Raw genomic sequence first — 26,444 nt, 5'->3', positions numbered from 1 at the left:
TAAAACTTTTATCAATTATCATCCATTCAGATCGGGTCGAATTTTTGCACGGCTGCCCCACCACTGTTCCTTCCCCTCGCACCGTTTGGTCTAATGCGTTCTAAGCGAGTAAAGTCAACTTTTCCCGGAGCGATTAGCGCTGAACGCAAATGAATGTCGGTTGCTTATTGTCAACTCCAACCGTTTCAACTCCATTAGCGACGGACCTAAGGGAAAGAGTATTTTATGAGGAAAGGACAGAAATAGATGTTAAAGCAGGGAAACATAAAATTGATGATCGCGGCGAACAATCATTTAACGTGAGTGGAAATTGAAAGGGAAATTAGTTGTGCCGAGGAAACCCTGCATTGTGTGAATACCAGGCTCTTTAGTGAAATATTTGTTTTGAGGTCAAATTTGAATTTCATTTGAGCAAAACATTTTTTAAATAAAAAAAAACAAACAAAAATTTCCAAACAACAAGAAAAAAACGAAGAAAGCAGCTTGTTTCAAAACCTAGCATGCTATAAAATAAAAGCTACCATAAAATTATTATTCACATGCCATAATTTCAATATTTTCTGTGGTGCTCAACTTATTTTGAAACATTATAGCAACATATTTGTAAATTTTCTTTTTTTGTTTAATAATTTTTTTTTTAATGTTATTTACAACAAATGCTTTAATTACTATGATTCAAAGTTGTCAAAAATTCCTTTTAAGAAAGAAGATACAATTTTGTGGTTATTAAATTTACCTTTATGGCTAGGTTTCTATCTACTATGTTTCAATATTAAAATTCTGTGGAAATAATCCTTCTTTTTATAAAACTGATTCATGCACTGCATTTATACACGAGTAAAGAAGTTTCAACTCCTCGTAGCTCTGAAAAACAAAGTCAAAGTGATTATTTTTCTTTCGTAAAATTAAGCTAATACATACTATACAAACATACCTTCAACATGCTCCTCGGGATCAAACAGTTTAATCGAGAACACAGCTCCACAAAGCTCGGCCTTTCCTGAGGTGCTTGCTTCCAGCAGTGCCGCATAATTTGGTACACTTCATCGTTTGCGTACTTCGGTGTGGGCAGCGCACTTACACACTCAAAACTATCAGCAAACCGCCCGTGTGGTATCAATCCCCAGCAAGGATCACAGCCCAGCGAAAACAGCTCCCAGAGCAGTACACCATACGACCATACGTCTGAGCTGCTGGTGAATGTGCCATCGCTTTGCAGACATTCCGGTGCTATTCGTTGTAGCGATAGGATGCTTTGCGGAGTCAGCTTACTGAACAGCTGTAGTCGGTAAGGTGATCCAAAGCCACTAAGCTTCACAATGTTGCCCTCACCGAGCAGTACATGGCGAGTGGATAGATTGCCGTAGACAAAGCCACGAGACGCGAGGTATTGCAAGCCGCATGCGATCTGGTATGACCAGTAGAGCAAGTCCATTTTACCAAAGGTGTATCGCTGAGGACGTAGTCTAACCCTACTGTAAATAATGAAGGATAATCAAAGAAAGAGTGGAGAAGCTCGGTTGCGTGACTTCAACTTACCCAACGTTTTCTGCAATTTCATCATCACCTTCCTCACGGTAAGCGTGTCGATGTTTAAGCAAAAAGTCCTTCAAATTACCAAACCGACAGTATTCTGTTATCACAAAGAACTCTCCTAGAAATAAACAACTTCAGTGCTTTGATGTAAGACATTAACACCAACATTCCTTACCATGTACCATGTTTTCCGTAACAATCCCAAGAAAATTTAAAACATTCACATGATGCCCCACCTGTACGTAAGTCTTGAGCTCTTCCAAAAGATCTTGCGTATCAAAGCGCTTAGATGCTTCCTTCACCATCACTTGAAATTCCAACGCCGGATCACCAGCAACTCCCGTTACGATCGCTTTCCAATAGACACCATATTCACCCTGCCGGAGCCTTTCGACAAGTTGTACCTTCTCTCTCGGAAAGTGATGCACTTTTGCTGTCATGTCTGATGTCTTAAGACCCCCATCCGCACTACTGCCGCTGGGAATGTTCTTCCCTTCCCACGATCGTTTATACGCATGTGCAACGCAAATCACGATCATGAGTACTAAACATATGATGCCAACAACCGTGATAAGCATCATGGCTAGGGTTTTCCTCTGATAATCACTGTACTCTAGATGTTGCAGTGAAATCGCGGTCGATCTGTTTCCTTGATCCGACAAAACATCACAGACAAGTATACCGGACGCCTTCAGAATCGTGCTCAACCATTGCTTCTTTTCGTCATCTCGCTCAATGTCGCTTTCCCCTGCCTGCAAATAATCGTATCGTAAGCAACCATATCACACAACAAAGCACATGCGTTACAATTTCCAGCCTCAGCTTAACGTTGCTCGTACGACATTCGTCCCACCGTTGCGTTTCACATGGTATGAAGGAAAGGTTAAACTTTGAATTTTCTAGCCCTTCGCCTGGACACAACAACTGCAGGAAGTTCATGTCCTGTCGCAATTTTGCAACGGTGCTGCAAAGCCCGCTCCCTAAATGACTGCAATTTGCCCACTTTCTTTGTGAATTCGTGCACTGGCTATGTGCATCTTGCGAGGCAGCAATGGAAACTAGCACACCCTGGTGCAGTTCGCAAGCACAATTCGTTACCTATTTTTCGACACGCCAAACAAAGCGCCAAACCGACATGCAACAACTACAAACGTTCCATTACATCTGTGATCGATATCAAGATCTTGCTACACTCACACACTCAACGTTCAAGCTCACTTACCTCTCATTATCTCAATTTTCGCTTAGTTTCGGATGTCGTATACAACTTTCACACACACATTTGCTGCATTTTGTGTTGCTCGTTTTCTTCATTCTTTCTTGGAAAATTAGTCATAGTACATCGAACGATTTTAATGCTTGTTTTTTTTTTAATAATAATGCTATCGCTACTGGTTCGGCCTGGCAGCGGTTTCGTTAGTGTGTTGTTGTTGCTGTTGTTGCTGTATGTTGTTTTCTGTCGCGGAAAGGCATTTTGCAACTATTGTTGGCTTCTCGCCCGCTGGAGCAAGAGCACCAAAAACGGTGTCACAGAGCGATTAGTGTTACGGCAAGGTTGCATTCTTTGTGCATTTCACAGTGGACGGACGTTACACATTGGCGTTACAGAAGCTTGGAGAATGGGGGAGTTTGTGTGTGCACGCTTAAATCACCAGCTGGTTGCGGTATCGGGGTGGTTCCGGAAAATCGCCCAAGTATTCCGAGTGCTTGATGCCAAAGCTGTAGGCCGGCACGTGGCCAAGGTTAATCTGTCGATCGTGATGGGAATGTGCATGCAGTATGATGCAGCAAGGATGAAAATGATGGCATTGATGATGATGATGATGGTCCACATCATCCCCCCGGGGAGCATCATGTCGTCGAAGCACGTTCGAAGATGATTAAAACAGAACCATGGACAAAAATACCACACATAGAAAAGAGACAATTATAATTGAATGTTCACAGAGAAGTATAGAAAAGCTTGGCGTCTTCTTCACGTCCAAAAGCATGTTTTCAAACTGTTCACATATTTGGGAGCTTTCTGTGCCACATAGTTGGAGTGCCGAATGGAAAAGGTATAGGCAGGTACTTTTTGAAACAGATTCAAAACCTGGGACAAAATAACCAACAACACAAAAAAACAGTAATTTAAATCATAATGGACAATGAGACAACAAAATCATACATTCGTGAGGAACGCATTGTAGGAAGGGAAAAGAAAAGTGTAGCACAGTTAAAACCAAGGACCTGCTGCGGCACCAAACACAAACGTGGCCTACCTTTTCCGGATAGTGTGCCGCCGGGCCCGGCTTGAGCGCTTCGTCCGTCGGCCGCCGGAACCGGGTGGCCATCGAGAACATGGGCGCCCGTCTTACCAGCGGATCGATCTTCGCATCGTAGTGACCGGGACCGGGGAACCCAATGCACTCAGGAAGGGTCTGCTTCTGTCGCCCGGTGATTGTGTAGGCTGGCGCCGAACGGATCGGCCCTTCCTTGCTCGAACCGAGCACGTTCGGGATGTGGTATTCGTTTGGAGCTGTTGACGATGATCATATTCCGTTCAGGCCGGCGGGCAAAGCAAGATGGAAAGAGTCGGAACGAAACGGGTCACGAAATGGGGAAGCTTAAAACCGTACCATGGGAGGTCTAGAGGGAATCATGAGATTGAAGACCCCTGGAGGTACGTTTCCTCCACACAGTAAGCCAGTAGGATGGGGGGGGGGAGTATTTTGAGAACTAGACCAACACAGGAAGATGCCGGTGACGGTACCACGATGCACGTAAACATAACTCGGGGTAGCACAGAAAGCGATTAGGAACAAACGAAAGCACAAACTACCTACAGGCAACTTTGCCCTTAAAACACTATCAACGGCTGCACTACAAACTAAATATGCAAACGACACACGACTACTGTAACAGGATCGGGCCCACAGTGTGCCCGTAGACATCCCTGGGGAGATACGACATGGATGGCCGCTTTGGCCCTAGGCCCGGAAGTGACCGGTGCACACCATGCGCTGATGCTGCACATTGGCCAGCTGCTTCACACCGGCAATGCAGTTCGGTACGAGTCCTTCGCCAATCGCCTCCACCGAGGCGGATGAGTGCTCCTCCGTGGTGGTCTTTCGTTCGCGGACCATCTTCATCGAACCGCCCGATGTTCTCGTGGTGGTAACGGTCGTGAACGTACTGCCGTCCTGGCCGTTCTGTACCACGGTGGAGCTGGTGGTGGCGTTCTTGCTTTCGCTACGATTGTCAACCGTCGAGCTGGCACCGTTTGTGATCACCATCGCTTTCATGGCGGCTACAGCTGTCGCTTCATCACTCGTCACTACTGTACACGCGCGTGACATGCAACATGCACAGAAACAGAAAGCGTACACAGGGTTCGAATACAAACCAACAGGGAACAACAACGGGAAAAGAAGAAGAAGAAAAAAACAGATACGAGTATTCGATAACGGTTCATGCAGAGATGAAGGTAACGTGTAGTAACGTAACAACTCGCATGCGCAAGACAACGCAACGGATGGGAGAGAGAAAAGCACAAAAAAGCATTACCTGGACCGTCGTGAGGGATCGATTCGTGATTTACCTTCACGCCAAAGCTGTACGCTGGAGAGCAGTCGTTTTTACACTTTTCCGGTTGATAGGCCGATGGTGCTGGAAGAGGAGCAGAGTTTGAAGATGGTGTCAGATGTAATGGACAAAGCGTTGGTGTTTTGGTAGTCTTACCCGGTGTATCTCTCATCGTTTCGCCCTTATGTTTGATGCCAAACGTGTACGCTGGTGAGTGATCAAGCTTCACCTTATCCGGGTTGTAGGAACCGGGTGCTGTGTGAGAAAAGGAATGATTAAAACATGCTCAGACACAATACAGCCGAATCTGTGCTTGTTACTATAGCTATTCTTAACCACATGAAACTCCTACAATATGAAGCTTGTAGCGATACGTTTAACAAAGAACCCACATTTCTTAAAAGAACTCCTATCTAATCAACATCAGCAACTTACCTGGGACATCATTCGGCTTCTCACGGTTCACTTTGATGCCAAACGGATACGCTGGCGAATGGTCCAGCTTTACCTTTTCCACCGAGTACGTGCCCGGGGCAGGCGTCATGTCCACCTTATCGATCACAGGCTTCACACCGAACGTGTAGGCCGGGCTACTGTCCAGCTTGACCGCCTCCGGGTTGTACGCTCCGGGGGCGGGAATAATATCAATCTTGTCAATGTGTGGCTTCACACCGAACGTATAGGCCGGATGGTGGATGATGTACTTCTCCGGCGAGTATGCGCCCGGGGCCGGCGTTGGGTTCACCTTCGTCGTCTGCGGCTTCACACCGAACGTATAGGCCGGCGTGTGCGAATCGTGCACCTTCTCCGTATCGTACGCTCCCGGGCCCGGTATGATGCTGGGCTTTTCCACATTCGTCTTAATGCCGAAGGAGTACGCTGGGCAGGATGTCTTGTCGATCACTTTGTCCGCATCGTACGCACCCGGTCCGGGAACAATGTGAGGCTTCTCCAGGCTGTGCTTAACGCCGAACGAGTACGCGGGCGAAGACTTGTCGATCACCTTATCCGCATCGTACGCGCCCGGTCCCGGGATGATGCTGGGCTTTTCGACGTTCGTTTTAACTCCAAACGAGTACGCGGGCGACGACTTATCAATCACTTTGTCCGCATCGTACGCACCCGGTCCGGGAATGATGCTCGGTTTCTCTACGTTCGTCTTCACGCCGAAAGAATACGCCGGCGAGGACTTGTCGTGCACCTTATCAGCGTCATAAGCTCCTGGTCCGGGAATTGCATTGGGCTTCTCAAGGTTAGGCTTCACTCCAAAGGAATACGCTGGAGTCGATTTGTCGTGCACTTTGTCCGCATCGTACGCTCCAGGACCAGGAATAGCATTAGGCTTTTCCACATTCGTCTTCACACCGAACGAGTATGCAGGGGAAGACTTATCAATCACTTTATCGGCATCGTACGCCCCGGGTCCAGGAATGGAGTTCGGCTTCTCAAGGTTAGGCTTCACCCCGAACGAGTACGCGGGGGTTGTTTTGTCGTTCACTTTATCCGCATCGTACGCTCCAGGGCCGGGAATGGTGTTAGGCTTTTCCACATTTGCCTTCACACCGAATGAGTACGCTGGGGAAGACTTGTCAATCACTTTGTCAGCGTCATACGCTCCCGGTCCCGGGATGGCACTGGGTTTCTCCAAATTCGTCTTTACTCCAAACGAGTACGCTGGAGATGATTTGTCGTTCGCTTTATCGGAATCGTAAGCACCCGGTCCGGGAACAGCATTGGGCTTGTCCGGCATGTGCTTCACTCCGAACGAGTACGCTGGAGTTGATTTGTCGTGCACTTTATCCGCATCGTACGCCCCAGGGCCTGGGATTGCGTTCGGTTTCTCCAAGTTTGTCTTAACTCCAAACGAATAGGCTGGAGACGACTTGTCGTTCACCTTGTCGGAATCGTACGCTCCCGGTCCTGGAACAACGCTAGGCTTATCCACATTCGTCCTTGCACCGAACGAGTACGCCGGTGCGGACTTATCAATAACTTTATCCGCATCGTAGGCTCCAGGGCCAGGAATAGCGTTAGGCTTTTCAGCGTTGCCCTTCACACCGAAGGAATAGGCCGGAGATGATTTGTCGTGCACTTTATCGGCATCGTATGCACCCGGACCGGGCACAAGGTTCGGTTTCTGCACGTTGGCCTTCACACCGAACGAGTACGCCGGCGTTGCATGATCAACGCGATCCGCATTGTACGCTCCCGGTCCCGGGACTTGGTTCGGTTTAGCAACGTCCGGTCGCAGCCCAAACGAGTACGCCGGTGACTTCCCATCCACCTTGTCGGCATCGTACGCTCCCGGACCAGGATTGGCACTTGGTTTCTCTTGCTTGGCGCGCACGCCGAAGCTGTACGCAGGGCTACTATCTACTTTGGCCTTCTCGGGAGAGTAAGCACCGGGCGCGGGTACGTTGTCCGGTTTATCGATTGTCGGTCGGATGCCAAAGCTGTACTTCGGCGTTGAGTCTAGGTTTACCTTCTCCGGGCAGTAAGCGCCGGGTGCTGGCGTTACATTCGGTTTCGCCACCTTCGTGCGCATGCCGAAGCTGTACGCCGGCTGATGGTCCAGGTTCACCTTCTCCACCTGGTAGGCGGACGGGCCGGGCGTATTGTTCGGTTTGTCATGGTTGATGCGCATGCCGAATGCAAATGCGGGTGAGTGATCGATCAGCTTCTTCGCCTTTTCCGGCTCGTAAGCGCCCGGTGCTGTTGAGTGCGGCGATGATGAAACGTGTGCGATGTGATGCGGATGAACGTGCCAAGAGCAAACCAGGCCAGCAGGTATTAGCAGGATAGGCAGCCAACAATGGGGATGCAAATGAAACAGCAAACGCACGGAAAAGAGGTTCGTTAAGCAATGGTTTCGTACTAGTGCTATGATTTGCAGCTTTGCAACAGTGTGGGTCGTCACCCTTACGTACCAGGATTGGAGTTGGGTTTCTCGATCGCGGGCCGAATGCCGAAGCTGTACGCAGGGGTTGCGTTTAGCTTCACTTTCTCCGGCTCGTATGCACCAGGGGCGGGCGTGTTGTTCGGCTTCTCGACGATCGTCTTCAGGCCGAAACTGTACGCCGGTTTCTTATCCAGCGCGAGTGCCTTTTCCGGCTGGTACGCTCCGGGAGCTGGAAGAAGGAAAAGGATACGAACATGGGGACATTAAAACACCTACTTCAGAGTTGCAAAGGCACTACCCACTCGTTGCCACTTACCCGGCGTTTCTTCAATCTTTTCCGGTATAACTTTCAATCCGAAGCTATATTTGGGTGATTTGTCTTTCAATACTTTTTCCGGTGAGTAGGTACCGGGTGCTGGAGAAGACAAGAGAATCCATCTTCAGTCGTTGCCGAAACGGGGCCAAGTTCTTCGTTCCTAGTTCCAAAACTTACCCGGTGTATCGTTGCGGATTTTGCTCTCGGTTTTGATGCCAAAGGAAAACTTCGGGGTGCTATCTAATGCTACACGTTCGGGCTTGTAGTCTCCGGGAGCTAAAAAGTATATATGGCACGGCGGGAAGGGTGTTTTTCGTGGGTGGGTTTTCATTCTTCTTGCATTTTCTCAACCAAACAAACCAGCAGCTTGGTCGGTTTGAAAAGTTTCTTTGATGGGGGTTAAGGCGGTTCTTACGGGCGGTGATGATACGATGGGATGAGAGAGGTTTAGTTTTCATGATTCAGGCTAAGCTACAACCAACACGCTACTCAACACTCTACATTACTCTCCTGTGCCAAAACAAACCGCACACCAATCGCACAAACGGAAAAAGGTGCAAAACTCATACATACTACGTTTTCTTTTGATTTATCGAACGGGATAAGGGAACTACACGCTACGGAATTGCAAAAAAGCTGACGACAAAAACCCAAGGAATAGTTCGCATCTGCCTCCGCATCGAGCGGCCCCTTGTGTTAGTTCTAGTTCTCAGTGACTAAAGGCTCATTGTGTGGCAAGAAAGACCTTCGTGGCGAATGAATGATGAGGCGGTGACGCATGAAGATGTTTGATGAGCCTCTCGGATGTGTTGTGTATGTGTATGGTTTGATCTATGAAGCAATGAGAGAACATGAATGCGCTTGCTTGGGGATGCACTAAGGTAATGAAGAATGAGATTGATGAAACATGATCAGTATGTAAGTGTGACCCCTGCCGCTGTTGCCCTGCTTTCCAATCGGACCAGTGTGTGGGGATGACCTTTCCGGGATGATAATGATGCGGCATACTGTCAGTTCCCACCGTACCCCCACATATACCCCCCTCCCGGCACGGAAGCAACAAGTGAAGGATGGAAGCAGCCGCTCCTCTCCCCCAGTACGCTACCTGGTGTTTGGCTGGTCGGGTTGGGCGGTTTCTTCACGCCGAACGTGTACTTCGGTGCCGATTTGACCAGCATTTTGTCCGCCTTCTCGATGTTGTACTCGCCCGGCGCCGGCGTCAGATACTTCGGTATCTCTTTCGGGCGGCTCTGCAAGCAGTAGGCCGGCGGTGCATCCTTCCCTTTGCACCCGAGCCCGGTGATGTTGTACAGCGGGCCCGGGCTGAACGACTCCGTGCGGGGTTTGTGTCGCTGGCCGAAGCTGTAGGCGGGTGCGGCTTGCCGTTTCGAGTCTACCACTTTCGTACCTAAAATGGAAGAACCGAAAACGAAGCGAACCGAGTTAGAAACGTTAGCTCTTTTGGGACATTCGGTCCGGCTAATCTGGCTCAAAATAACGTTTCGCAAGCGGACTTTGCCTTCTCATGTGTGTTTGTCTCCGGGTTGCTATTAAATCTCGCAGCTAATTATTCAATCTTTAGTGCTTTTTTAAGTTTTCTCACTTAGGAACACTCGTAACAGCTGTGTGGGTGCACCGGTTCGTCCGTTAGTCGCACCTAGTTTCACTATTTCCATTAAGTGGTTGATAATTTCACGCAAAACATCCCCTGATCGTTTGCTTTTTTTGCCATGCCTCTCTGTATGAATATGGTAGCAAAATAAATATTTATTACCGAATGACCATATAGACAGGAGGGGGGCTGGACGGGAGAGTCCGCCTCAAGCCGAAACCGAGATGGGTCACATTGCGTGTGACGCGGTTCTCTTCCGTTGTCGCTCATCGCCTTATAAGGCAATGTGGAACTTTTTTGTCGAGATCGTCGAGATATTGTGGCCGTGCCCGAGAGCGGTATTATTGCGCACTTGTTTGCTTTTTTCAATCAACAACAACAACAACGGCCGAGTGCCCCGGTGGCTTCCACACGCTCAGTTCAACGCCCACCAGAACGCTCCGCTCCGAGGTTCCGTTTGCAGCGTGACGCTCAAGAGCATGCGGCCTTCACGTTGCTCTCCTCCTGGGTGAGCACAGATTGAAACGCACGGTTTGATCTTAATTCGATCGTACATTACACACCGACAGAGAGGTTCCCCACGGAGGCAGACAGCCAACTGGGAGACGCGAAGAAGATGACGGCTTGACGGCGAACCCGGTACGAAAGCCCACGCATTCCCAACCCGGTTGCCCGTGACTCACCGAGCAGTTGTGGTAGCAGATACTGTGGCCCTGGGCCACGGTGCTCCGCCGCGATCGGTCCCCGCCGCTTCGTCGGCGTCCAGGGGCGCTGCTCGAACCCACCCATCACGCGGTAGGAGGAATCACGATAGTGCCGCTTGATGGTAGTACTCTTGTGCCGGTAGGTGGTACTGCTGCTGCTGCTGCTCGCTGTCGTCGACAGATGTTTCGTACTGGCTAGCACAACCTGGTGAAATAGGACAAAAGGGCGCAATTAGAAATGTTGTGCTTCAAAATTGTTGTTTGCAGAAGTACGCGCTCCACATTCACTGCTGTCTATTACCATCTTGCTTGAAACACACGGCACTAATAGGAAAAAACACACACAATTTTCACCAAAAACCAAATCCTACTGGAATTTCACCCTTTTTCTTATTATAAAAGTGGCTGCAATTAGTTCAAACGGTTGAAATTTCATCAAAAACCTGAAAATGAAATTTTACGAACAGAGAAACGGTGTTATTTTCTTCTCCAAAGACACATCTCCACGCTCCTGCCCACGTCCCACAAATTACAGCAAAGTAAGGGCACGAACGGGAGCTGTCAAACGCGCGGGCACATGGCTTGCTGCGCTATTGTTAGCCAAGTTTAGTCAAAAAACATTTACAGCTTTTGCTTTTGTTATTTATTATTTGTTAAAGCTTCTGCCAGCATTTCGCATTTCCCCATGGAAGATGATGTTAATAAATGGGTGCAAACAATGTACGGGGCTCCCGCACTGCAATCAGCCCACAAATCACACAAAAAGAGGCACGAGGCAAGGGGTTAAATGGATGAAGTTATAATTATGGGAAACACACGACGGGAAACGGGCCAGGTTTATTGCTTCCTTTGCCCGGAAGAAAGTCCAAAGCCGTGCAACTGCTGTGGCCGAAGAGTTGTGCATGCACTCGGGCTGGAAAAACTTTTGCTAAGCTACCGCACTACCACACTCCAACCCGACAGCTCTGATGCTTTCAAGGATCACGTAAAAGAAAGCTCCATCATGCAACTCCGTGAACAAGTGCAATGATTAGTGTGAATGTGTTTGTGTATCGGCGTGCACACGAACTGTCCACGGGCACGAAAGCTGCAGCTATTTGTAGAATGGCGAGTGAAGCATTGCTGTCTTGAGTGTTATTATTTCCGAACCGTGCTAAAACCGTAGTTTCTTTGTTTTGAGAGCGTTTTTTGAGCGAACAAAAAACCAGAACCCCTTATTGATTGCATCTCATTGCGTTATCTCCAAAGCAGCAGCGAATTCTTGGCATTCCAGCCGTATCCGCTAGCAAATGCCGTGATTTTTCACATGTTTTTAATTAGCAACAACAGCTCAGCTCATTCCGCACTGCTTGGAGCTTGGTAGTGTATGAATGCATTCGATTATGGTACAGGGGCGGACGACCATCAATAAATAGGTCGCGCAGCGTCGTCTCGCCGTTTTCAAAAGATGCCCTTTTCGCGTGGCGTCACGTCCGTTGCGTCTTCTGACACGTTTCGTTTTTTTCCCTGTACATTTCATACAGAACTGATCCAATCTGACGTGTGCGCATGCGTACTTACGATCAATCTTAGTCCCGATGCTTCTCTGCCACTACCTTGGGACTTTGGCTTTGGGTGAATAAATTATTGCACTCTCAGCATAAGCTGCAGAGGACGACCGCGTGTTCATGTTTCATGTCGAACGTTGCTGCCGTTGCTGCTGCTGCTGCTGCTGCTTGGGCTATTGATTATGTCACCTTTTCGCGTCTGTTTTCGAGCGGGAGTCTCACAGCGCTCTTGTACACAATCTTGGTGGTGGCTGGGAATGAACCCGAACGCGCGTGCTCGGGCATGGACAGAACAGGTCTTGCGCGATCTGCGCTCCGCGCTACGTGTACGCAGAGAGATCAGCGATCGCCGGCGTTTGTCGGCGTTTGCCCTTCTGCTGGTTCCATAAATGGCGCTACAGCGCGTCGTCGGCCAGCGTCTCACCCTCGCTCACACACGCCCCGGCGTGTCCACAATCACTTGGACGAACACAAGCGTGTGTCATACGTCCGCACCTTTTGGTCGGACCCCAAGAGCGTGTGTTTGCGTTGTGTTGCGCTGCTCTTTTGATCTCTTTTCGAGGTTATTCTTGAGCTATTCCTATTTATTCGATATTCTTTCCTTGTACGGCTACGGCGTCCCAGGCTGCAAATAATGGATACCAGCAGCCGAATATGGGCGGTGTGGGTTGCAGGGTGGTGTTTTATAAATACAAATTCGAAAAGGTTGCTAAAACACAAAGATCATCCCAAAAACAGTTAAAGGTTACAAGCAGCTGCTCGACCGGTGCTGCATGATAAATGGAAGTCAAAAATGGTAAATTAAAGATGAGATAGTGGAAAATAAGCAGTCGAGCAACGAGTTGTTGAGCAGAGAAGGCAATGAAGACATCTTAAAACGAAGTAGTGAAATATTATGCTGCTTTTAGTCATCAAATGTATTCTCAACATCTTCAAACTTGATCCTTCTACCCGTAGTTCTCACGCTCATTACTTGCATAACACCCAATCCATCCAATTGCATCGATCACCAGACGGCAAGCAAACGCCGCAGTAAAAAGGAAATTCTTCGTACCTCAGATGTGCGTGCTGCTTTTGGTGCGTTGATTTTTGATTGAACAACAGCGAACCCCAACTGTCCACTGCTTTTCCCCAGGGAACGGGTTGGCTACCCCAAAACGGGCCAAAAGCAATTACCTGGGCGAGAAACAGGTTGCGAGGTATTCTACTCCACTCTGCACCGTTCCATTTCTCTACCCACAAGGCGATCGTGTGTTGCAATCAGTCCAAAAAACGCAACGGACTCAATCTCTCGCCGCTTCACTCACGCCCTGAGGTGGTACAACTCTTTTAGCTTTGCAGGCTTATCAGCAAAGTTTCTGTAGAGAGGTGTGTATAAATCCTTTTGTGAATGGTTTATTTACAGTATTTCGAAGAAAACAGCCTATTTTGCAATGGCTCTATCTTGCGTTTCAGTGGTAAAAAGGAGCTATTTCGATTGCATAGCAACATCTCTTTTATTTGGTAATTACAACGACACATTAGCGGTGCCTTATACGCTATAAAAGGAGAAAAGCAATTGAAGACGGGTTGGACACTGTAAAAAAAAACCCCCACCTTTCTTACCGAACGACACACTGATTATGTTTGCCAGTTTTCTTCGTGCCAAGGTGGCCTATTTCTGGAGGGGAGGACCCCACAGCTCCATACATACAAGTGCTCTCGCCACCGAAGGCCGCCCTGTTTGATGGCAGAGAAAAGCATTCGCGTTCGCGTTCGGTTTAACAAGCAAGTGCCATTTTCTGGTGCAGTGGAACAAACGGCCCTCCGTGCCCTTACGTATGCACAAACGTATGCACTCTGTGTGTATGCCCCCTCAAGCAAGCCCCAAGAAGTCCCAGGTGTTTATTTATGTAAATGAAAACGCTACTCCACTGCTGAGTCGAGCTTAAAGAAGCAAGGAAAAACAAAGCGAGAGAGAGAGAGAGCTTTTTTTAAACCGAAAGTCCTTGATTGTAGGTCCTTTGGCTGCGGGAAGGTAAAAGAGGATGGGGAGAAAAATAAACAAACACACAGGCAGGTTCAATGTCGGGCGTGAAAACAATGCAACCGCAGCACCCCGTCAAGGTTGACGGCGCTGCAGAACCGGAAGCGGGTAATTTATGCCGGGTCCATGGCATGGTCCCGTGACAAAACCACTGCCTACAATGTTGGGTTGGCAAAGGAAGGACATTTGTGGTTTTCCCATTGCGAGGAGAGATTCATAAAATCATAAAGCAACAAGAAACAAGAAAGTAATTGATCTTTGACGTGTGCAAAGCGCCAAGAAAGCTTCGCCCGTGCGTGATCGGTGTGCCATCGCAGTTAAAAGCCTGCGTTTTCGCGGTGACTTTACGGCCGTCGTCGTGAATCAATTACATCAGTGTTCCTTTTTTTGTGGTACATATATACAGCGCCCACCAGCAGCAAAAAACCGAACGAACACGCATGTCGCGGGCGAGCACGACAGATGTTTAGCACGTTTCGGGACCTGGCAGGCCCCAGTCTTTACTTTACTTCAGCGATTATTTGCTTACACATTGAACGAATCCATTAAAGCCCACGCAATCGGCCCAGCTGCCTCGTCCGTCCAGCACACAAACAGTCTGCTAATTACATGGGTTTGTGCTTCCCCAAGCAATTCACCACAATTCTCAACCAACCTCCCACAACGCAGGTGGGGAAGCGATGCCGAACCACCAATTTACTCCTTCTTGCTTGCTGCTTACTTTGCAGATTAGTCAATCGAAATTAGTCTCCTTGCCGGATCAGGAACTTCCGCAATGCAGTGGAAGGTACTGGCAGCGATCCTGGTCGTGTGGGCTCACTGCTGCTGTCGTGGCCGGGTTGGACTGTTGTGGGTGGTCAGTTAGCATAAGCGCAGGGTTGGGAGGGTTTTGACGACGACGACGACGACGTTGACGCCAACCTGAGCCCACCACCGGGTAACGGCTGACATTGATCTTGACGGGCTGGCAGTGCACAATTGCGTGACGGTCGTGCATGTTTGCCATTTTTTGCGTCTTCCTTGCCTCACTTCACTTCGATTCCAGGGGTGCGATTGGATGAATTTGCTTGATTGCAAATTGATCGGTGCATTGCAGTGGTTATGAGATGTGTGATCAGGGACGAACGCTTTCCCAACGCTTTATGAAAACGATTTATGTAAATGTGTGGGTTATTTAACAGAGCTGGTGGATGGTGCTAGTCGTGCAAAAAAAATGTCTCTAAAAGGTTTTACATGTGTCCAGGCTTTATACGGCGCTGTGAGAATGTTCTGACCTCTTTAATTGAAATGTCCAGTGGAGCTTTCGGGTGGAGTCGTTACTTAGTTGCAGACGCAAAAGCTGCACGCATGTTTTTATTGCCCACAACGCTCCCACACTGGGGTACGCCAAACATCACATTAAACGTTAAAGCCAGGCCAGTTAAAAAAGAAGGGAACTCACTCGATAGCCACATGTTAGCCAAACGTTTGCCATGTGGTGCAAATTGTGGCACATTAAGCCACTCTGTCGCTCTCCTGAATGCAATGATTTATTCATATCACGGGTGTGGTGTGGAAGAAATGTGTCACACGTCGAAAGTGCTTTTTTACGTTCGCTCTCTATATATGATACAAATTTTAAATATAAAAAAGGGCTGACTCCTTAACAGAGATAAATCCATGATACACGTGTGTCATGAAAGGAGGGGGCAAAAAATCAAAACAACTATTACACAGAGAGTTCGTTGCTTTAACCGTCGTTGCAGTCATTCGGTCGAAAATCTCGCACGTCGTGAGCGATTTACATATTCCACACTCTGTGTGTGTGTTTGTGTGTCTCGCCGTCGCTAGAAGGGTTAATTGGAAACTGGAACTTGTTGTTGTGCGTTAGCGGAACTGGTTTCCTCCGCCGCCACTCACTGCCGGCCCAGCAGGAGTGGAGAAACGGTGTCCAATTCTAGAGCAAAACCCACACCAATGTTTCGAGCGTTCTAGCGTTCTTCCACCCGTTATGCGTAGTTTAAGTCGAAAGGAGCTATCACCATATCGAGTCTCGTTAGCATCGAGCGATACGAACGAATCGGGGTTTACATTCATTTAGCGTTTGTTTTGTGCTAAAGTATCATCGTGCCCATTTTTACATGGCTAAAACTTTATCTAAAAGAGTAAGTCCTGTTTTTAAATGCTTTATAATGCACACACAACCTACAGGAACAAGGAGCGCCGGGATTTCACCCAACAAATAAACAAACAAGCACCAAACTTCCCTTTTTTTCTCTTCTCCCCCCGGTGTGCTTATCGGGCAAATATGTTGCGTAGGTTTGCCGTAGGTATCGGTGACCCAGTTTCCCCCCCCCCCCATCCGATCCCGCCGTGTGCAAAGTGCAAAGACTAACCAGACCGGAAATCGGGAATCCGCAATACCGAAGGTCGGATTGCTTTGGAGCCATCGAGCAGCAAGCGGCCGCCGGAATGGGCAGGATGTCAGGGAAACGGCTGGTAAACAAACAGAAAAGGGGCAGAAAAGAAGAGTCCCCCCCCCCGTTTCGGTATTATTGAAATGAACCCGAAAAGGGTCGACTGAAAGTTGTCTGGTACGCATTTCCATACGAGCAAACTAACTAAAGCAGAGGAGCAAAAATGCCGATTGAAGCAAAAGCTGTAAGACACATTTGCATCTGCTTTGGACAAGCGAAAAGGCAAACCGGTCGCAATAAAACCCCTCTGAAATAAGTGGCGAATATTTGCCAAAATTTTAACCGAAAAAAGCTAGGGTTTTGTGGCATTTTTCCGCTTATTTTTGTGTTTCTAATTAACCAAACCTGTTCTGAGGAGTGGTCGAACAACTTCATTTGGGGGGCTTAACACGGCCTTTAAAATGTTTATCATATTTATCAACCGATTTGTTTGTTGCTGCTTTGTTCATTTCATATTTCTTTACATATGCTTGGCTCCTCGCTTTCCTAAAAAAAGCTTATTTTCTGATCACAATCTTCCTTCCTTCGACAAGGTTAATCGCATCACACGCGGGTGTCACGGTACACCGTTTTTCTGCGAATAAATTGGATTAAGTAACGTTTTATGACACAGCCAAAGAATCCTGATTGCCAAACGGTCTCCTGCTTGTCGTTCTGGGGAAGGTTTTACTGTGTAGCCTTCCCTAATAGCCGTGTTTATAGCACAGCGCAGCGCAGCGGGGCCGGAACGCGTGTTGAGACACGGTTTAGATCGGTATCATTTTGCAAGGGAAATGAGAAAGCTTCGGCAGGCAACTACTTACTTTCACAAGGAAGTAAATAAAGTGGTCAGGGGAAGGAAATTATTCTTTAAAAGTCCCATTAATTATAAAAAAACAAGACGCAAGGCTCAAAAATTATAAACCCAACGATGAAATCGAAACCAAAGTCAGACGGACGAACGGTCATAGTCGCTCCCCAATAAATAAGGACGCCACTACTAGAACGTACAAAAACGAACCCCACCAACAAACTCCCACTCTACTCTACCCCCTACCCGAAGGTCCGAGAAAGTTCGCGCATTGTAGTAGACTGTGGGTTCCTTCCTTTTTTTTGCTCATCAATGTTCCGCTGTCCTAGCAACACGCAGGACGCCTCGGTGTTTTTTCGCCTCACCAGTAGGCCTCGATTTCGTGAGTTTTGGTTTATTGGTGTGTTTGCCGTTTGCTGTTCTGGTGTGTTATTTTTTTTGCATTAAGCTCGTGTTCCTGTATCCGTGACATCAAGATAAATCGATACGGAATTCCGTTGGTGGAAATGCAGGGTGAGGAGTGTGCGTGGCGGAGTGGTACGGCAATATGGGAATTTCTTTGCCTGCTCGGCAATGTCTCTGCAGGGGGTGTTGGGGCGCAAAACTGCACGCAGAGAGTTTTTGAAAGAGAGGGGAGGAAACCACCATTCATTCCTCGTTGCGTGAAAAATGCCTCCAGTTGCATGAGCGGTGGTGCATCAGAATGTGCAGCTGTTGGAGGGTGTTTAGTCGTGTTAGGAAAGGGGAGCAGTCCGTGTGAAATCGCGTTGCAGGCGATGTATTTTGGTTAACAATTTGTTGAACACAACAGTAGTAGTAGTAGTAGTAGCACACGAAGGTTTAGGGGCAGCTGTTTTTTGTTACCAGACACGATACTGCTGCGCGCCCGCGTTTGCAAGCAAGATGATGATGGTAGAGGTTTTGTTTTAGCAACACACGTCAGTAAATAGGAAAGATGATGGAAAAGCTTTTCTTTAGTTGTTTTTTTTTACTTTTCTTCTAAACACTTGTACACACTTACCGCACTTGATTGCGTTGCGTTTTGGGCAGGTCGTTTCCTTTTCGCTAAAGTTGTGCTGTATTTTCTCAATATTTTGTTCCAACACTTTCACACGTTGCACACTCTGTAAAACGAAAAGCAAGCCATGATCACAAATTAGTAAGCAGCAATTTGACACTGAGCACTTCGAGTCCCTTTTTTTCAACAATCTTGTTGGAGACTCTTTTCGCAAAACAGTCCCGTTAAAACTATCTTTAAAAATGCACACTTTTTTCACTGTTTTTCACACCCTTTATTTCTATTAAAAGAACCACACACACACACAGTGCTTCTGATGTTTCTGATTCAAACCCGTTTACTAACCGTCAGCAACTGGAGCAGCGCGCGGCCGTCTCCGTTCGATTCGTTCGTTTCTGTTCGCTGTTTATTCCGTGAATGAATCGAGACGACGGTCGGCTGGGTACTAATATACCCTCCGAAGTGAGTGGGTCCCCCCCAATGACTGGGGGGGATAGCGCGTGTTCATTTTCGGATGAACCTTCGGTTGAATTTATCTCCATCGCTTCTTATTTTTCGTTTTATGAATTTGAAGGTGGCATATTTTTAAAATAATTTTAACGTTTTTAGGGATTGTTGCACAGTTATGGCAAATTTTATCGAAATTATTTAAAACCAAATTAAAATGATGGAGTCTCAGGTAGAAACGTAGAATGAAAAAGACTATGGTTGTGAGTGAATGGCTCCCCAGTTTGGCACACGCGTGGTATTGAGTGCCTCGAACAACGCGAATGGGTGGATCCAAACGGTCCGGGGTTGTAGTTTTTTTGCTTTCATTATTTATTTAATTTAAATTTTTAACTCTTACACATTTTTCATTTTTTTAATGGCCGCCAGCATGCTGATGAACAAATTTTGTGATTTTAAACAAAGCTAATCGAATATATCGAATCGAATATATCGAATCGAATATATCAAAGCTAATTTTTGGTAAGTTGTGCAAAAAAAAAAATCAAAAATATTTTGATAGTTTTTTTGTTTATTTATGATTTTTTATTTATTTTTTTATTTACTCATTTATATATTAATATATTTATTTATTTATTTATTTATTTATTTATTTATTTATTTATTTATTTATTTATTTATTTATTTATTTATTTATTTATTTATTTATTTATTTATTCATTTATTCATTTATTGTAATGCGTTTAATACATCATACTTGGAATCATCTTAAATGGAATGTTCCTAAGCCAACTAAATGATTTAATCTAAGTCAAAAGCTATACGTACCACAAATATCAGTTGCTTTACGATCCATCAACTCAATCAGGGACTCAAAAACTCGCTAAGAAATGTATTTTACATGACAGTTAGTATACTGCTTTACGCTTCTGAAATTGACTTTGTAATCTAATCTTAATCATACTTTTGCATTTTGCGGACATGGAAAACATATGGCAAGCTTCCTCACCTAAATAAGTGTGACATTTTAATTGCCATTCTTCAAACCACTCTGTATCTTACCTTTTACTTACCGTTAATCCACTCACATTGCGATCCACTAACTCGTCCACCTTTTAAATTTGTTCTTTTACCGTTTATGGCAACCGTTTCCAAAGTTTCCGATGTTCCAAAACCTTCCCGTCAAAATCGGGAATACTAAGTGTGGCTCTCTCGTTCTTCCCTCCCCGAGGCAAGATCGTTTGTTTTGTACCATCGAAGGCAAATGCTGCTTTATGGACACTTCCTACCTCGTCACACCTACACAACCGGGCTAGGCAATAGAATACCTTGAGCACGACGACGACGATGAGTGAAACGAAAAGTTGCCCTGCTGTGTAACGCGATTGAAGTTGATTTAACGATCAAGCGACGACGGCGACGACGACTACCAGTACAACTACCCAAAACCGTGTGACACATCCATCGTGCGAGGGTATGCCCGCGGTCAGCAACCCGCTCGGGGTTCGGGCCGTGTGTATGCAAAAACACCGACACCGTTCCAAGGCACTTCCTTACCCCCGCAGGGTCTCTGTATTCCATCACGTTAAGCGCGGGCGTAGGTGGAGACAATCCGCGGACATACTCACTCGGTTCGCCTACTACTACCGCGCCTAGACGGCGGTGGCCTCCTTCTTCGCACCGCAATTTATACGAGCTGTCCCAATCCACCAGGGGTAACGAAGTGCAAAATGGGTAAGCTTTTACGATAATATGGTAGGGTGGATGGCTTGCGGGCGCTTCCAGCCATCCCCCAAAATGGATCATCACTGTGAAACTCGATCACGGGACTCGAAACGGACCTCGGATGGGGATCGGTCGGGAACACCGATTTCTAACCATTTTCGGCAATTCGTTCGATATCCGTAAATCCGTTACATCCTGCGGGTCGTTTCGCAGCAAGAGAGTTGAATTAGAAGCATGATGTCACGCACGTGTGTCGTTGTTTGTGTCGCTCGGGTGCATCCAAAGGGAAACACACAGACGCCTCTGCATCAGACAGGTTCATCTTCCCACTGCTTCACGTTACACATCATCAGCCTTTGGTGAAGGTTTCGCCTGGTTCCTGGTTAATTGAGCAAGGGTGTAGCAAGTATCGGTCGACCCGCCGATTAAGGTGTGTACTGTACAGAGCTGGCTGCTGGTACATCGTATCTCTTGCCAATACCACCAGCTGGTTGGAGCTTTCTACAAATGGACAGACAATAAATCACTTTCATTAAACCACTTTTCGCGCTGACACACTTACCGATAGAGTTTTAATTGTTTTAGGACGCACATCGATTGTGATATTATAACTGTTTCGTTGCCAGTCCAATACACACACACACACACCTTCCTCTTCATTTCATACAAGACATTTTGCTGTTTTGTTTATTTATAGTGTAAAAAAAATGGATCGACATCTATCCAATAAGATTTCCATCGGTATTCGGCCATATTGCCTGTATCGTTCGCTTACTTCCGTTTTAATGCTTTCGCATTGTTTTTTTAGCAAATGGAAATGGCGCCAAATGTGTCTGGCACTGCGTTGCACTGTTTTGTGCCAGAAATTAACCGTCACAATACACCGAACGACAAACAGGCGATCAGTCATGTTATTGTTGTGAACGTTCTTATGCGCGCGCCTCCCATATCTTGGGTTCATTTTTAATCACTCGAATAATTAGATTAGCGTTTTGTTTGTTTGCTTGTTTTGTTGATATACTTAATCCACTGCATATGTTATGTTTGACCGTTTCTTCCTGCCTGCACGAGCTTTGTTCCGGTACACTAACCTCAAAAGAAAACGATTTAACGACTAATTAGCTGATTAGCTGATTTCACGGAAATGTGTTTTTCTTGCTGTTATTGTATTCTTGTGTGTTTTTTTCGACTCGTATGCTCGGACATATTTTGATATCTATGCTAACTGTAGTTACTACTACTTTATTCACCGAACCGTGCTTGCACGCTCCATTATTGGGTTTGTTTTGCATTTTCATTGCGCATCGATAATGCTCACTCGGTCTCACTATTCCAACCGGATGAAGCTGGTTAAATCTTGTACGATTTGCATTTTGATTTCAAATCCATTAAACAACCACATCAGCGGACGTAAGTTATATATTTGTGTGTATTTGTGTGTGTGTATATACCATTAGATGGATCGTTTGCAGCATACGATTCCGTAGCAGATTCCATGTTTGGCCGCTGCCGATGTATCCTTTCCCCACACTGCTGCGCGCGGCCGTGGTAGACATCGGGGACATTTGACTTGAGTTGCATTCTTAATTTGTTGCAAAATCAAACAAAAAAACACAAAACCAATGGCATTTGCTGTCGTTCCTCGCGCACGTTCGTTTGATTTGAGATATTAACGCCTTTGCTTAGGTAGTAAAGGTAATAGTAGTTGTAGTAGTTCATAGTAATAGTATCAGTAGAAGCTGAGCTTGCCAAGATATATCTGCCAGCTACACAGTAAGATCGTCCATCCACCCACCCATTGCTACTAGTTGAGTTTCATCGGTAATTCGTATCATTCGTTATTCAGGCAAACTGTTGTGAAGCACAGCGTTCGCCTCTAATACGATCGGTTACGGTTAAATAATAAAACATAATGCTATCTATGGTAGTACTATGTGCCATTCTGTTTCGTGGCGCCAAATGTTTGCAAACCATCCACACCGTTTTTTTCCCTATCATCTCGACTGATCCGACACAGGAAGAGTACAATTCACTACAACGGTTCGGATGAGACTCGCACAGAGTGCGGTCACTGCGTGCCGAACAAACAAAAAAACCTTCTGCATTAACTAAGTCTGAGGACGAGAAACGGATCCCACTCGATTGGAGTTGCATTATTCGAAAAATAAGAAACTATGTACAATAAAGCAAGGGAAGGACGGGACCACCGACCCCGTCCAATCCTTCCCAACGTAAAGCGCGCTCACGCAAGGGTTGAGATGGTATTAAGAACGAGAAAAGCAAAACGCGCAACCGGTCTTTAACAGGGAACGTACGTGTCAATATAATCTTAAATATCACTTAAATACTTTCTCTACTAGATGTTCCCATTGTAGCAGCATTCGTGACGACGCTGCCTTGTTCGTTAGTACAATAATCTAACTTAGATTGTACGGCCGCCCACATCCATGGGCAGATGGAATAGAGAGTGCCGTACGTTTTGAAGTTATTCGTTCGTAAGATTTCCATGCTTTTGTTTAGCTATAAGAGAACTGGTATGTTACGATAGATGTGGGTACATCATCTGTGTGTATGTTTATTAGTATGCCTGCATAATCTAATACCACAACGGTTTTGAGGAGAGGGGGTATGGGGAATGATCGCAACACGTGATTTAAACCGTGCACAATTCGCATCACCTTTTATCACTAGCGATATTCCGAAAATGCACTCTGTTCCGTCGTACCATGGGCTTTTCTGCAGTTTGCTGTTGTTAAATTGTGTTATCGATAGTAGTATTTACCATAGACTTTACGATACAGTGATAGTAATGTATGACGGCGCTGCTACTGCTGCACAAGAAGCAAATATTCGCACACGCGGTTTATTGTTTTTTTGCTATCGCCTTCGATCGCATCCTCCCATTAATCAAGCGGCAAGCTCTTTGCTTCACTCAGTCCGTTTACTGGTTGCAAGCTTCCCGAATCAACGTTTCGCTTGCCGTCACACCCGATACCGTCGTCACCCGTACAAAACGGAACCCAAACGTATACTAGAACATATAAATCTGGCACTCTGTCTTCTGTGTGTGTGTTTTTTTTCTATCTCTGATCGTGTGTTTCAATTCCTCCACATTCCTCTGCAGAATGGTTCGCTTCAATGTGGCAACTGTGAACTTGTTACATGAAGATTGATACAAAACAAAACCTACCGCAAAAGTTACCTTACCGGAAAGGAAAAGACAATAAAATATTTCATAATAAAAGTCGGAAGATTTTTGAGAGGAGATTTACACTTGCCATTCGCTAACCCTATCGATTCAGACCGTTTCGAGTGTACGAGAGTTTATCAACTTAGCCTTATACTAATATGCATCATCATCGTCATCATCGAGAGAAATGTAAAATGCCACTCAATCAAAGCAAGAACGACCGAGTTCGTCTAATCGGTGAGTCCTTGGGCGACGGCAGCCAGTTGATCTTTCAGTATTCGGAATCCGGGACGGTCCTCGGGACTGTGGGACCAGCACTTCTTCATGACCTGAAGCAAAAAGCAATGTAAAAATTAAATGCATTTATTGCAGCAATTATTTGAACCCAAATAGCTTACATCATAAATTTCCTTTGCGCACGCTTTGGGCTTCTCCAGAATGATTCCCCGCTGGACGCGCTCAACGACTTCGGTATTTTTTAGACGACCGTACGGCATCTTGCCACACGTGAACACTTCCCACATCAATACACCTGTGTAAGCAAATGCAGATATTTGATGTTTAGATATAGATGTAGATAATTGAATCTTCACTAGCCAACCGCTCTTACCGTATGCCCAAACATCGCTCTTGGAGGAGAATCTCGTGTAGTTCAGCACCTCCGGTGGGGCCCATTTGATGGGGAACTTGGTACCGCCGGAGCTGGTGTACTGATCGTCCAGCACGTACCGTGCCAAACCAAAGTCCGCCACCTTGACTGTGTTTTCCGAACCGACCAGACAGTTGCGGGCGGCCAAATCGCGATGAATGTAGTTGTGACGCTCCAGGTAAGACATACCCTTGCAGACCTGCCGATGAAGATGACGGTGATGCTTTAGTGTCCATTCATTTCCATGAACAATGTCGGTTCAAACCGCATACTTACCTGTATGCACATATCCAGGAGGAGTCCCATGTTGCCAATCAGCGACTGCTCGTGCCTTCGCAGGTAGTTCAACAGCGATCCGTGCTTCATGTACTCGGTGATGATGTAGATGGGGCGATGCTTCGAGCAGACACCGTACAGCTGCACCAGATTGGGATGTTGAAGTTTACTGGAATGACAAAAAAGTCGTTTTTATTCCTGTGCTTGCAATGTAACGCGAAGCATTCTCAACGACTTACGTCATCACTTTCGCTTCCTCGATGAAATCATCCTCGGACATGGTGCCAACCTTCATCATCTTGACCGCGGTATCGATCGATCCACGCCATTTGGCACGCCGTACCACACCGAACTGGCCCGAGCCGAGCTCCTCCAGGATCATCAGCTCCGAGGGATGAATTTCCCATTTGTCTGTAAGAGTGTTATCGGTTAATTAAGGAACGCTTGATGACTTGCATGCGCCATGGATTCGACCACTTACCATGAGATAAACCGGCCGTCGGTGGCACTGGACGGTCGCACGGCGACGTCTTAAGGCGACAGGCAAGCCCACCGGAGTTATGGCGATGGTAGTTTATCAAATCCGGAATCGTTTCACAGCAGTGCTTCTCGGACAGGTAAAACTCACTGCGAGCATTCTGTTTGATATGGTAGTGCTTCACGTGCGACTGTGGTCTGTTGTGGTGAGGGGAGGGAGGGGGAAATATGAGTTTCAGTATTTTGCGCTGATGTAAATTGCAATGCCTGCACGGCTATACGTACACTTTGGTATGTAGCGATAGTGTGTAGAGACCCTTGGTGGACGATTTGCGCACCACAAAGCAGCCTTCCTTGTCGTTTTGCTTGAGGAGTGACTCGGCACGCTGCCGGGACATGTCGCCCACGTACCAGTCGTACTTCTGCAGTCCCAGCAGCTCCTTCTCCTTGACGTAGTTGCTCGGAATGTAACCGATCGTACCATGCTGGTCCTTTACCTTCCACCAGTGCTCCTGTGAATCGTCGATCACCTCATATTCGGCATTCTGGAAATACCGGGTTGTGTTAGGATTAGTACTCGGTGGGCTGCTATATCGTTTATACTAGAAAACTCACCTTTTCCAGCGAAAGGTCACCACTTTCGATTGCCTTGAAGGGGTAGAGCGCGACGACGATCTTCACCCGTGGTGATACATCCTGTTGAAGAATTCAAAAAAGGGCAAATTAAAGAAAGATGTTAATTGTAAAAACCAAAAAACAGCCCAAACCCACACAATAATCTCATTTCCAGTTGCAGCGCATTAATTGCGCTAAGTAGTGTATCCGGTTGCATAAAAGTCAAGCCTAACGAATTGTTCCGAAACCCGAGAGGAGTGTGTTGAACGGCAAGCGTCTTAAAATGCACGGTTTCGGCCTTGCCACAGGAAATTGCAAATAACGAACGATTAATTAGGAGCCTGAAATTGTTCTTTTTTTTTGCCAGCGCGCGCTCGTGTTATTTCATCGCAATCTCCTTTTGCATCAAAGCAACAACAACAACAAAAAAACTGCATCTTAAAAACGGCGCACCCAGAAAAGTTTCGCATCGAGGCCGAACCCGAAACAAGAAAAGGGCATTGGTCAGTGGCGTAAAACTGCACCGTCAGACACGCGTGACGCGATGATGATAGGCCCTCCTCCCCCCCCCCCCCTCGTGCCCCCTTGTCTGTCTTA

General features: G+C 46.6%; 3 protein-coding genes across 8 annotated transcripts in view; all 3 read right to left on the bottom strand.

Moving 5' to 3' along the window:
- Window positions 1–801: 801 nt before the first annotated feature.
- LOC120956790 (vascular endothelial growth factor receptor 1-like) lies at window positions 802–3,174 on the bottom strand. The gene is made up of 5 exons (XM_040378519.2): window positions 2,344–3,174; window positions 1,712–2,288; window positions 1,540–1,654; window positions 935–1,475; window positions 802–864 (listed from the first exon to the last, which is right to left on the bottom strand). The coding sequence occupies exons 1-5, from the start codon at window positions 2,473–2,475 to the stop codon at window positions 802–804; spliced, it is 1,428 nt and encodes a 475-aa protein (XP_040234453.2). The 5' UTR covers window positions 2,476–3,174.
- Window positions 3,175–3,940: 766 nt separating this feature from the next.
- On the bottom strand, window positions 3,941–18,917 carry LOC120956788 (uncharacterized). Of its 3 annotated transcripts, none has more exons than XM_040378516.2 (12): window positions 18,814–18,917; window positions 18,472–18,574; window positions 10,933–11,074; window positions 10,611–10,836; window positions 9,421–9,723; window positions 8,493–8,591; window positions 8,316–8,414; window positions 8,028–8,228; window positions 5,536–7,812; window positions 5,257–5,355; window positions 5,083–5,184; window positions 3,941–4,855 (listed from the first exon to the last, which is right to left on the bottom strand). In XM_040378516.2, the coding sequence occupies exons 3-12, from the start codon at window positions 10,933–10,935 to the stop codon at window positions 4,506–4,508; spliced, it is 3,759 nt and encodes a 1,252-aa protein (XP_040234450.2). In that variant the 5' UTR covers window positions 10,936–11,074; window positions 18,472–18,574; window positions 18,814–18,917; the 3' UTR covers window positions 3,941–4,505. The 3 variants fall into 3 exon arrangements, with proteins under 3 accessions (XP_040234450.2, XP_040234451.2, XP_040234452.2); XM_040378517.2 differs by having other exon boundaries at window positions 3,941–4,852; XM_040378518.2 differs by lacking the exon at window positions 10,933–11,074.
- Window positions 18,918–21,295: 2,378 nt separating this feature from the next.
- The window catches only part of LOC120958406 (tyrosine-protein kinase Btk29A), a 71,971-nt gene continuing 66,822 nt past the window's right edge, over window positions 21,296–26,444 (bottom strand). For all 4 annotated transcript variants that reach the window (XM_040381182.2, XM_040381183.2, XM_040381186.2 and 1 more), the window contains 8 exons: window positions 25,848–25,928; window positions 25,518–25,777; window positions 25,237–25,430; window positions 24,995–25,166; window positions 24,756–24,924; window positions 24,441–24,678; window positions 24,229–24,362; window positions 21,296–24,159 (listed from right to left, as the gene is read on the bottom strand). In XM_040381182.2, coding sequence (XP_040237116.1) covers window positions 24,061–24,159; window positions 24,229–24,362; window positions 24,441–24,678; window positions 24,756–24,924; window positions 24,995–25,166; window positions 25,237–25,430; window positions 25,518–25,777; window positions 25,848–25,928 — 1,347 coding nt within the window. In that variant the 3' untranslated portion in view covers window positions 21,296–24,060. The remainder of the gene's footprint in view (window positions 24,160–24,228; window positions 24,363–24,440; window positions 24,679–24,755; window positions 24,925–24,994; window positions 25,167–25,236; window positions 25,431–25,517; window positions 25,778–25,847; window positions 25,929–26,444) is intronic.

The sequence above is a fragment of the Anopheles coluzzii genome, chromosome 3 (genome assembly GCF_943734685.1).
Source record: "Anopheles coluzzii chromosome 3, AcolN3, whole genome shotgun sequence".
Taxonomy (NCBI): Eukaryota; Metazoa; Arthropoda; class Insecta; order Diptera; family Culicidae; genus Anopheles; species Anopheles coluzzii.
The sequence above is the reverse complement of the archived record's forward strand: the minus strand, read 5'-3'. Positions and strand labels throughout refer to the sequence as shown.